A 12,546-nucleotide genomic window follows, 5' to 3' on the forward strand; every position below is an offset into this window, starting at 1 on the left:
CCCTCTAGTCAAGCAACATCAATTACAGAAGCGGCTCTTTCTCCACACCCTTTCTTCCAATTTTTTTTTTCTTTTTTAATATTATAAATGGCTATTACAGAAGAACTGGAATTGGGAGTGTTGCTAATTCATACCTACCTTTTGAAGGCTAAGTTAAATCATCTATTACTGAATCTATTAGAAAAAAATAAATAGACCAGACAATCCTCATTCTAAAGCAGCACTTCTCTTCACTTGGAAAGGAAAGGCATAAACTTCCATTTGAGTGTCTCTTCTCCAGATCCTACTATGGAATTAATTTGGATCTCTACAAAGATGCAGGGCAAGAATTGTAGATACTTCTGTATAAATGAGCAATAAGGGCTCCCCAAAACACGTAACTCTTATACAACCCCAAACCCCTAAGCACAATTAGGTAATTCAGCTGTCTTGCCTTCAATACCTTTTAAAGAACAGCGTGGGAATTTCTCTTTTTCTTAATTAATTTAAAGGTCTATCTGATAGAATATGTAGCATACAATCCTAAATTGTTAGGTTAAAGGATTAGTTTAGAGGATTTACCATGTGTAGTTCGCATGTACTCCGAACGGAGACAAAAGTTTCATATTAAGTGGGGCATAATTTTTAAGGATATCCATACTTAGTGTTAGAATATGATGTCCAGTATATACTTAAATTCTCATCTGATCCTTTGTAAATTCCCCTGCCAGCATAACTAGATTTGTGCCACTGCTTCCACCTGCATCTTCCTTTGAGGTAGTCCCAGGAGTGTTACCAGATCATTACATGCCAGTATAATGGTTTTATCAAATCACTGCAAGCCAACATGAGTTGGAGCAGAGCCAAGGACAGCCTTAAGTTTTGCTGAGGGTGAATTCAGCTCTTCAAAGCATGCATTGACTTGGGAAGCAGCAAGTGGTATCCACCGGAGTTCTGCAAATCACCCAAGTGTCTGAGCCACTCTCCTCCAGTTGGTCACTACACAAATAACCAAGACTACAAGCAACATAGTGCTGATGAGGAACAATATTTTCCACGTGTCTTTGTGTGACCATTTCTATCAAACAAAGACATGGGAAATATTAGTATATTGATTCTGTAAATATATAATGCCTTCTCTTTTTAATTCTACAATATGCAATTAATTTACATAATATAATTTAATTTTGATAAGGATAAATAAGACGAAAATGGATAGAAGGAATTTGCTTTTCCATATGTTTTTATTTCATGACATATTTATAACACTAGCTTTATTAAAGGATATCAAAATATGTAGACACAAGCCTTTCTCAAGGAATAAAATAATCAACTGCTTGGTTTAAGTTTAGGGTCACTACCTCTGAAAACCAAAGAGAAATATGGCACAAGGCAGGAAAAAAAAATACTTCTAAGACAGAAAATACAAAGTTTAACTGAGTGTAAATTATATAGCACTGTACTAAGAGCATACACATCCAGATCTGTCAGGCAAAGAGAAAGCACTGGTACTGGAAAATTTTTGCCTAAAAAACGTGCGAGATCAGTGTATCTGACTTCCAGGCTCTGCTAGAGGAAAATATTAACAAAGTGGGAGATACCAACATGTGGGGCTTTTGCAGGGGTATGAAATTTGTACTTCTTTGGTTGCTGGAAAAAAAGTTAGGCCAGTATCAGGGGTTAACAGTCAAGATTCAGCCAATGTGGCTTGTTTGGAATTTAACTGCTAAAAATATTTAAGAGCTGATATGCTTCTACCATAGTTTCCAGAGCTGCTAATAAGGCCTTTGTCTGTTCACCAGGGAAGAAAAACATGTTTGCAGATACTTCTTGAAGAAATTGTGGTAGCTTTCGGAAAGTCTCTACCTCTCTAAAATATACATCTACCAACCAATCTTCAGAAAATTTATTTTTCATCTTAGAGCTATCACAAGCCATTACTGGAAGTACATTTGAACAAGCTACCTCTCTGAGAGTTAAAGTCAAGGGTGAAGACAGATTATAAACTGAACAAAAATTCAGCAGCATCTTATTAAATAAAATCAAACACAGTTCTCTCTTCTGACTGCAAAAATCTTGTTTTCTGCATTCATAGAAGCTCTCTCCTGGTTGAACAAGACTCAAAAGTTCTTCCTTTACTGCGACTGATTCAACATAATCCAGTGGCAATTTCTCATGGGAGTTCCTCTGCTCTAGAAGGACTGGCCCTTCAGGGAAAACATAAACATTAGTAACAACAGCACATTTGATTTGGCAGCTGAACAAGATTTTGGGTTGTTTATTGCCAGAAGCCAGTTATGTATGTATGTACCAAGTTATGTTAATGTAACTGATGAGTTACATATTTGCAGTACAATCTAGAACATGTAGAGAGATCCTTTGTAACCATTTACAATATTGTCTTAACTTACATAGTATATGCAAAAAAGTAATGTTATTACTCTTCTATTAAGAGTATTCTTAATTCTATTAAGTACTTTACAGACCAGCTTATTGGCTGACAATGACTTCAAATTAAAGGCATGTTACTAGAATGGTTTTTATTTTACTTTTCTGGATGGTGTGGCCAATCTTGCCTTATGCTGTGCAGCAAGGTAAACTACTAGGGTAGTAATCCAAGTCTTCCTTAACAACTGAGTTTCAAAATTTGATCTTAACAGACTTCTGAAATGCAAAACATAATTACTCTAATAAATAGATTTAAAGTAAGTGAATGGGACATGTTTATTTGTTCGGAACTAGTCTGAACAATTAAATTCTTTTGGTACTTCCTGTTCATTAGTACCATGGACCTAAGCTTACACATCTCTGGGTAAGTTTAAGAAAGGCTGCATCAGTAAGAAAAAATGAAGGCTGTTAAGACACTACAGGTGTTTTTCAAATACAAACACATCAGTAATCTTCTTACATAAATTTGTATTACTATGCTAAAGTAATGATGCCATTTTAACTTGAGTACTTCTTCAGAAATATATTTTAATGACAAAAGGTAAACTCCCACATTACATACCCATCATAGATATTTTAACTTTGCTCTGATTAAAGCTGTAATATTATTACTGACTATTTAGTATCATTAACTTCTGCAAGCTAAAGGCTTTTAGAGACAGAAAGCAGAATATGTTTTTAGAGAGATGTGTTCTAAACTATTGAGCTAAGTAAATTCATACTGAATAGGTAACATGCTTTCTACCATGGGCTTGTCAGTTACTTGACAGGCTATAACTCAGAGTGTGACAAAGGCAAAGATAAAGATACACGCAGCTTTATACTTGCCAGAAAAACTTGATGAATGCAAGTGCAAGTAGAGTTCTTCCCCTATGATAACAAGACCATTCACTACCTATTCTTCACAACAGCCTAGCAAAAATGCACATCTGTCAGTGCAATGCCATTTCCAGTTGAGGAGCTGGGCTTACTATAATATTGGCTATTGCATCACTTCAACTGATAGAACTGAGCCCAGGTATTGGCTCAGCATCTTATATACATGGTTCAGTAGAGAGATAAAACACCTGGGAGCCACAGAACTGAGACTGAGTAAACACAGAGGTAGAACTGCAGAAGGAATGTATTGATTAGGATCTGGTGCTTGCACAACAGACACAGACATAGCCTTTAGGGGGCAGGAGAACACTGTAAATACAGAGGGTCATATGCCAAGAATGTATTAAAATTTTGTTTCTCTACCTTGATTAGCAGGCTATCTAAATGCACTCTTCTGCCTCATGACTAAACAGAATAATTTTTATTGAAAAAATCTAGACTCGGCATATAAAGCACAGTTTACACTGACACAGTAGGGCAACGGTACAGATATTGCAAACATTCAGTTTAGTAAATTAATTAAAAGAAGGGAGAGTTGCTATCCAAGACCATTCTTTGCAGATGTTCAAGGCGTTTTTTAAAACATGCTAAATTAGATATACTGATACAGTACATACTTCAAAACAGGATACAAATACCCTGTCTTTGAACAAAAATATTGTTTAAAACATTTATTGTGTGCCTGCCTAAGGGGCAAAGTACTTTTTTTAGAAACTAAGGCATCCCTCCCAGTATTATCCCTAAACAGCAGTTATCATGATTACAGGATAGATTCCTTTCTTAAACTAATTACCAAGCTAATTGTGTACTTCAGAGACCATCACATTAATTTTCGTAAATGCTGAACAAATTTATATTGAAATACATGAATATATAGAGATTTAACTAATCTATTTTTGTGTTGTGGTAAAAATAGATCAAAACAATAGAAAGTCATTAGCCTTGATTGGTGACTAGGTAATCTTTACTTTCATTAATGGAGAACAGAGTTGCAATGCATATGGTGTAAAATGCAGGATAAAAACATCACCATATTGTAAAAACATGTGGAAATTCTGGTTAATTTCATATTCAGCTGATCAAGATAAGTGTGAAAACAGTATTATTTTTATTGTAACCAAACCAGCTTGGCTTAAAAATGTTTGAAAGTAAGTATTTCATAATAACTTTGCATTTTAAGAAACTACCAAGAAAAACACTGAGAAATTCGTATGGATTCAGAACAGTGGATAATTTCCCTATACCAGTTTAGCATAAATGCACTCACCCCCATGCTGAAGTAGCAGCTTGCCAATTTCTACATGTCCATTTGACAGTGCATCATGCAAAGGAGTCACCCCGTCCACTTGACTGAGCAGGTCTACCTCTGGACAACGCTGCAGAATTTCACGGACACACACTGTGCTGCCATGGTTACAGGCTTCATGCAAAGGCGTCCAGCCAGCATAATCTGAATTATAAATCAAGGGAAGTTTTAAAACAGCAGAAGTAGTACTGAAATGTTAATAATGTCATTCATTAGACAGGAAAACACTTTACTTTTTTAGTATTCGCTACAGTTAGAATGGCAGCTTGTGATTTCAAAACAAGAAATTCTATTGAAAAACATCTGAAAAAAAAAATAGCATTTTTAAAAACCAGTAGAAATTGTGATGTTAAAATACACGTCAGTTATGAATTTATCTTACCTTAATGTTTGCTGTAAAGTCCTTATTTTGCATTGTTTAAAAAATAAAGGCAGTTTTAGATTGTATAAAAACAAACTTGTTACCAAACAGGTACTAATATAGTTATTTATGTGTCTTAATTTCTTAGTTCTGTTGAGAAAATGAATAACTTACCTTTAACATTAATGTCTATTCCTGGGAAAGAGAGAAGCTGAATCAATCTCTCCACTTTGTTATTTCTGCAAGCTTTATGCAGGGCTGTCTCTCCTACCATGAAAAATTAATAGATTACACTAGACTAGGCAAGATAGCAACTAAAGAAAATAATCAAAGTGCCTGGAACTAGGAAACCTGGCTATGTACCAGAAAACTCAATAATGAGTAAGATTTTCCTTTATCCTGTTTAAACATCTTTTAAGAAAAAAAACCCCACAGAGCTTCTGTTCCACCAGAGATCCAGCAATGAAATTGTACTGCAAATGGTTTAACACAGGAATTATCTCCCCTCTAGTTCAAGGCTTAAAGCTTCAATCACACTATAAAAGCACCAAGTGATCACAAAACACCAAAAAATACTGGGTTTTGAAGCAATAAAACTTTAGAGTGCAGTTGCCCTCCCTTAAATTTATTCATGAACCTACATTAAAATGTATGGTTCTTTTTACACAGCATTTATAGCTTAACTCAAATGAATGTTTCTGGCTAAGCATGAGTGCCTCTACACACTCAAGTATAAATCAAAACTTCAAATCCATTAACAGATGGTTTGCTGTTTCTCAATAGGCTGTCTGACTTGGCTACAGTAGTGAAGCAGGGGAGAAAGAGAGAAATAATAAAAATAAAAATAAAACAATAATAATAATAGCAGTAGTCTCTGGAAAAAAAAAATCCCAAGCCTTAGTACCATGTAAAGCTGAAATAAGCATGAAAAATTAAACACCAAGCAACTGAGAGCTGCTGCTTATATGTAAAGACACCACTAGTTTCTCGTAATAAAAACTTCAGACATATTCTAAATGCTGTTTTCTTTTTATTAATTAATCAGGTTTGAACAAGAGCCAGAGGAAAATCCTGAAGCCAGGTGAAGGATGATGAACCAAATATTTTAGAAATTCAAAATATCTCAGGCTAGATCTCTTAGCTTTTGTAATAAAATTTACATGGAACATTTTGTTATATTAATACCTTTACCATGTACATCTGCCAGCTCCATACCCATTCTTTCAACAGAAGACACTACTTATAATTTTGGCAGGGGAGAATTGAAAAAAAATCAGCGTTGTTTTGCTTGTTGTTTTTCCCCCCCCCTCTATCTTTCAGCTCACTTTTCTTTGTAGAAATCAGAGGTAATAATTCACATCAATTTTATTTGCAAAAGCAATAAAGAGAAAGGGAATCAATTTAAAAAATGTATGGTCTGACTCTGTTACTGAAGCTCTTCTAAACCCTTAAAGGGGGTGATGTCTTCTCTTGTCCTTCAGTGTTTGTGATACAATTCTGATTTTAATTTTTTTAACAATTCCAGCTTGCTTTTGCCAATTTTTTCCTGAGCCTTCTCCTGGGAGTCATATTAATATAGTTGTAGGTAAATTTCTGATGATGAAGATGAAAAAGTAGTTTCAGCAAGTAATTCTGTAGTAAAGCAAGTCTATGCAAAGTACAATTTATTTAACTTGTGTAATAAATGGGAACTGAATGAATTACTGCAGTGCTGTTTTATTCCTTAGGTACGTGAGTTCCAGTATAGTTAAGACAAAAGCCAAATGCCTTTCATAGTCTGGGCTGAATGCCTGGAAGAAAACAGTCCATATGCTTAAAACAGCTATGTAACATAGCATACTCCTCAGTCTTTGTTCACAAAATGTCTAGGACTCAGAGAGATGAAGACTGAATTATACTTGCAAATCAGAAGACGTTGATCCTACCAAGCACAGGTTGAGGTGGATTAGCAAAGTAAGGCAGGCAAGACTGGAATGAGCTCACGCAAACTGTACACTGTATTTAATATATGGGAGGAGGAAGGTAATGAAGAAGGCAACTTTATTTTACCATATATTCAAATTCCTCCTTTTAAATAGACATTGGAAAAGAGAAACGTGAACCATAAGAAAATAATTCTTGGGCATAGGCCATCGTTTTAGTTCAGCAGTCATCAGGAAAAGTTTTTAAAACTAAAACTATCAATTCTAACCATTTTAGACTTCTTAACATAAATTAGATATATAGAATACCTTTGATATTTCTCTTGTATACTTCTTCAGCCAAAAGATAACTCTCTTTGGTGTGTGCAGTCTGAACTTCTGTTTTTGCTCTAGGTTTATTAAAGATTAAGTCACTGAAAAGAGAGCAGACACATTTAAAATCACTATTTCATATTTTAATATATATGTATTTAATGGTTTTAAATGTGTACATAAAGAATACTTAGATTCATCCATTTCAGCATCATTTCTGAAATGTCTTAATTCCATAATTTCTACGTCATTTAATTGTGACTGTATTTAAAACAGAAATCAAATATGACTGCCCACTTTAAAACTTGTTTTAAAGGTAATTCTATGAACAGTGAACTTCTGTATATACCCTATAAATTTAATATTGGACAAATATAACTACATCAGTCTGCATATACACTGAAACTGACGATCAATGAGGAAACGGGAAACCCCAGCCCAGAGGTGTTACAGGCTTACAATGGAGCTTTCTGTCAGTTGAAGTAATTTGTAGACAACAAAACAGGTCACATAAAGTTCAAGAAATGTGTCAGGTCAGAAGCTGTCCCCCAAAGCAGAATAAAACTGGTGATGTTATAGGTATTACTTACGGTAGATCAGGCAGCACTTTGACTTGGTTCTGCTTATCGCCATTTAGCATCTGTAATGTCCTTTGAGACTCAGGGCATGGCTGTTGCCCTATTTTCTTTTTCTTTGCTTTGTGTATCTTTGTCTCACGCATCCCTATCTCTCGCAAAGCAGGTGAATAGGAACAGACCTGTTGCAAAAGTAACATATTTTAAATGAAGAAATTTTCTTTTGTTTTCTTTGTACTTGCTGCAAAGCAGTCATCAATGACCGACAGCTTGCTGTATCTAAGTTTTAAGAAGACTGATCCCTGAATATACATATAGATTGTTTCAAGTTGTCTTTTGCATTCCTTTCTGATGTTTTTGCAATTCACTCTTCACACTAGCCTCCATGAATGGCTTGTGTCTGAGACAGAAAGTGGGAAATTCTAGGCCCCTCTCAGGTTTCTGGCAGCTGAGAAAATCTGGATCACTTTAGCTGGATATGACTTGAGTACAGTTAATTGACTTTCATGTATTAAATCAAAGTATTTACAAACTTCCTGCTCCCAATCCAGGGAGAAATTTGGTAAAGGAATACTCCACTCCTTCATCTCTTCTAAGATGAGGGGTTGGATTTAGTCCTTGAGCATTGCAAAGGCAGCAAGCCAGTTATGCCTTAGGTGCTCTCTCATTATTAGGACAGCCTTGGCTATTGCAGATGTTAGCTTCTTTACAGTAACATAGAGCTTCAAACCCACTTACATTGCTTATTTTAAAAAGTCATCTAAGTTTCTGCAGTTTGGCAAAAGCATAGGAAAAAGGCCAGTGAGGGGATTCACCAAATACACGACAATTATATTTGAAGAAAGGTATTAAGGAAGGCTTTGACTATTTAGCAATTCACTGTAGATTTTTCAGGCAAAGTGCAGTAGGTGAGGGACACCTTACTTGCACCTTCACAGCACATTTACCATCAGGAAGTAGTAGGTCAGTTATTGAACTCAGAGAAAAGCCTAGCTGATAAGATGCTGTCTGAGAAGAACTGGCAAAACTGGATGATAGTTTATTTTTATTGTATGGAATGAGAAAGGAGACTCAGTTGTACTAAGGAAAACTACAAAAAACACATAGACTTGTTTCAAGCACCATAAAAATTTATAAGTAGTTGCAGAGAGTGCTCAGTAGTCATGGCAATACTAAAAGTAGTGATTCTGCTCTATATGTGGCAATATACATCAAATATTAGCTCTGCAGTTGGTTTATGTTAAAAATTGACAGTCTTTTGTTCAAGCTCTGTTTAAATGTGCTGTATTAACAAACAATGACCTCTGTTCACAATAAATTCCTGTAAAATTCATGAAAACTTATGTATGGGAAATGTATAAAGGTATAAATTTGTTTTTCTGTGATTTTACCTGTGGAATAGGAGAAAATAGACAAACAGCTATGGGTTCCATATTCTGTTTAGTCATTAGTATTAAGATTACTGAAATGAGACTCTAAATTAGGGCATGACATTACCATGTGATTGCCCTGATTTGCCTGCATCCTGCCAACAGTCATGGCTTTGAGAATTTCTTTTGCAGCTTTTATCATGTTTTTTCTCACGAACTATCACAAATTATGATTGGAAGGCAGGCAAAGGTTTTTAAGTAGGAGAAAGTTTCTAAGAGGAGAAATTCACAGGAATACACTGTGGTTCAAAATCGTAAAATCTATGTAACAAATGCCTGGACCCATCTCTTCAAAAACCCTGAAGGAAAAAGTAGCCAAGAAAAATCACACTGTATTTGGCATTCTCTTTAAGTACAAATGTAACACTGCAATCATTACATCAGGGATTATTTTCAAAAGCTTTCATTGCCTTCAGTGTTGTTGCATTGTTTCACTTTCATGTTAACTGCATGTAAACAGATTAACCAGGTGTGACAAATTCTCTGGCAAGAAAAATCTTACTATTGTTCTGGACCCAGATCTCAGGCAAAGAGAAATTTAAATGCAGTGGAACACATGGAAAGACAATGCAGGCAACAAGCATGACCTTAGACCACAGAGAAAAGATATATTTCAAGACTTTAATGAATCCAATTACTTGTAAAATACTGAAGTGTGATAGGTTATTAAGCAGTAGAAGAGTTACTTACTATTTTCTGAAGAGAAAGAGGTTCTGTAGAAACAGTAATATCCCTCTGTAAACACATTTGTTTGAAAATTGCTTCTGCAACAAACATTTGAAGCCAGGGAGATGGTATGGCACAAATAAACATTTTTAATTCACATACAGAAAAATCTGGATAAAAGCAATTGGAAAAAATAAAGTAAGCCTTAAAATAAAAATACAGAAATTTACATACCTAGTTATCTAGAACATAGCTCTCCCAGGCTTTTTTTCCCCTACTGCAGCTTCAGAAGCTTATTCTCCTTAAGAATTACTAAAAACATTCACATTACAAAACATTTTAACCATCATCTGGTAAGATGATCAGATACCAAGAGAATGTTCAATGTATTTTAAAAGACAAAGCATCACTTTTTGTGTGAAACTTTTTAAAATGCTCTTAATACAATGTTATAAAAGTTACACCTTCATTTTGAGAATAAAATTATTTATTTGTGAAGTTCTGCAAGTGACCTTTTAAATCTCTAAGTGACACAAATTCATGTAAGACTTACAACACACAAACAAGAAATCTGCAAGTAATGCAGGGTAACCTACTAGTTCTACATTAAAAGTGACCATAGGCAAATTGCAACCCCATTCAGATGTACCAAATAGCTTATACTGTTCAAACCCTTCCCCCCTGCCCACCCCCCGCAGTAGCAGAGGAAATTACGTATCCATACATATATCAATATATATCACGCATATGCCTGACCTACCTCTGTTTTGGAAAAGAATACAGAAAGACTGATTTTTTCTTATGGTGGTAAGAATTTGTATTTTGATTCTAACAAAATATTTTTGTCAAAATAACAACTGAAACAGTTGGAAAGCAACATCTGCAATAAGGAAGGAAGTCTTTACTGTATTGAGGGAATCTTCTGTTTTGCTAAGAAGTGCTCATAAATTAACTGATCTGTAGACTCAATCAAAACAGAAACCCAAGTCTGAGAATAGAAATGTTTGCTACTGTAAGTATAACAAAATTTAGAAAAACTCACAACGATTTTGCTTCAAGTGCTGCGGATTGTACCAAATGACACAGGTCAAATAATCTCTATAAACAGACTGAATGCTGTTCTTGTTTTCCATTTTTGTATACAGGAAAGTAAGGAAGCCTTACAGAAATATATATCCAAGATTCTCCCTATTATATGACAGCCAGAAAATCTGTTGGACAGGTACATACTAAAAGCTCCACTGATTTAAACACCATAAAGTTCAAACTGATCTGGCCTTCTAAGATCTAAGTCAGCCTATAAAAGTTCTCATAATTTGCTTTCTATAAGACTGGAGTGGAACTAATTGTCGAGAGACAAATATTTTAATTTCTTTTCATGATAGTTCTTGAGTGCTCAGGTAGAAGGAAGATACACTTTAAATGAAGCCTACATATACCTGTTACTACAGAAAATGATGAGTGAAACCAAGATATCCTTATTTCTTAAATGGCAGCAGGAAAAGGGGTCAGGGGAAGCTTTGGTGGGAATTAATTTTGAAAATTAAATAAAAAGAATTCAATACTTTTCTTGAGATAATTTCTTTTGTCTTTCAAGCTCCTCAACTCCTTGTTGCTAAAAGTACAGATACCTCAACTGACATTCCATGTTAAATGATAATGGTTATTTGAGTCATGACATTTCTGTTTACCCAGCATATTTAATGAGGAACTACAGTAATTCACAGGACTCAATGGAATTTTATCCCATTCCCTCCATTAAGTCTAAGGATTTGGGAGGAGACATTGAAATGTTTCATTTGAAGTTGTAGGAGTCACAGAGTTCAGTGTAGCTTTTAGGCTTACAGCTGATGTGTCTTTAGCAATCTATTGATTTTCTGGAGTGGTAAAATTTGCCTGACTTGAGTAAGGTATCTCCGATTGCTTGTCTGAATTTAAGGTTTATTATGATATGCTTAAAGCTTTTCCTAAACTGACAAGAGAGCTCCAAAGATGTTTTTTCTTCGTCAGACTGTGTGGTCTTGCTTTCACATCAACACTTATTTAGACATTTATTTAGAGGGATTTTAATAAGAAAACCTGTTCTATTTGATCTTTGCTTGACACTGACAGACACACACAAATAAAATGGTTTCCTGCATATGTACACACCATGCACTGCACAGCTGCAACAGGAGTTAAAAAATAACTTGAAACTAAACCAAGGATTTTAATTAGGACTTAGTGTATCAGATTAGAAGACTCTTGAGAAGCCTTGCAAACACTCACCGTCACAAGAAATGGCAAGGTAGTGTGCCAAATCATCAGGTACTTGATGAAACATATTTCTGTCCATAAGCAAACCTGAGATGATCCAATATTCCACTACAGTTCCAAGAATGGCATTTATTAGACCAGCAACTTCACTTCTGAAAGCCTAAATGGAAAAAAACATGGGTCTCTATAGATGTGTTATACAACAAATTCACACTGATCATGTACCAGAAATAACATAGAGAACTTCTTTAGATGAAAGCCCATTCTGCTGCCATGTTACTCCTTCATCGGCCTTTCTTCTTCTGCTCAAAAGCTAACTGCTGCAGCCAGATCAACAAAATTACTGTCACTGATGTCATATCAATTCAGATTTGGCACTGGAGAAAAACAGGTTCTATGAAAACATCATCTA

The 12,546-nt window shown here is 35.1% G+C and overlaps 1 protein-coding gene across 6 annotated transcripts in view; it reads right to left on the reverse strand.

The window, feature by feature from the left end:
• Positions 1–1,204: 1,204 nt before the first annotated feature.
• The window catches only part of SLF1 (SMC5-SMC6 complex localization factor 1), a 34,657-nt gene continuing 23,315 nt past the window's right edge, over positions 1,205–12,546 (reverse strand). For 4 of the 6 annotated variants that reach the window (XM_032095246.1, XM_032095244.1, XM_032095245.1 and 1 more), the window contains 7 exons: positions 12,147–12,294; positions 9,903–10,048; positions 7,798–7,964; positions 7,205–7,308; positions 5,148–5,240; positions 4,574–4,756; positions 1,699–2,186 (listed from right to left, as the gene is read on the reverse strand). In XM_032095246.1, the coding sequence (XP_031951137.1) occupies positions 1,699–2,186; positions 4,574–4,756; positions 5,148–5,240; positions 7,205–7,308; positions 7,798–7,964; positions 9,903–10,048; positions 12,147–12,294 (1,329 nt within the window). Of the gene's footprint in view, positions 2,187–3,017; positions 3,340–4,573; positions 4,757–5,147; positions 5,241–7,204; positions 7,309–7,797; positions 7,965–9,902; positions 10,049–12,146; positions 12,295–12,546 lie in introns of those variants that run through there. The other 2 variants (XM_032095243.1, XM_032095248.1) reach the window with 2 other exon arrangements.

Source organism: Corvus moneduloides, chromosome Z (genome assembly GCF_009650955.1).
Source record: "Corvus moneduloides isolate bCorMon1 chromosome Z, bCorMon1.pri, whole genome shotgun sequence".
NCBI lineage: Eukaryota > Metazoa > Chordata > Aves > Passeriformes > Corvidae > Corvus > Corvus moneduloides.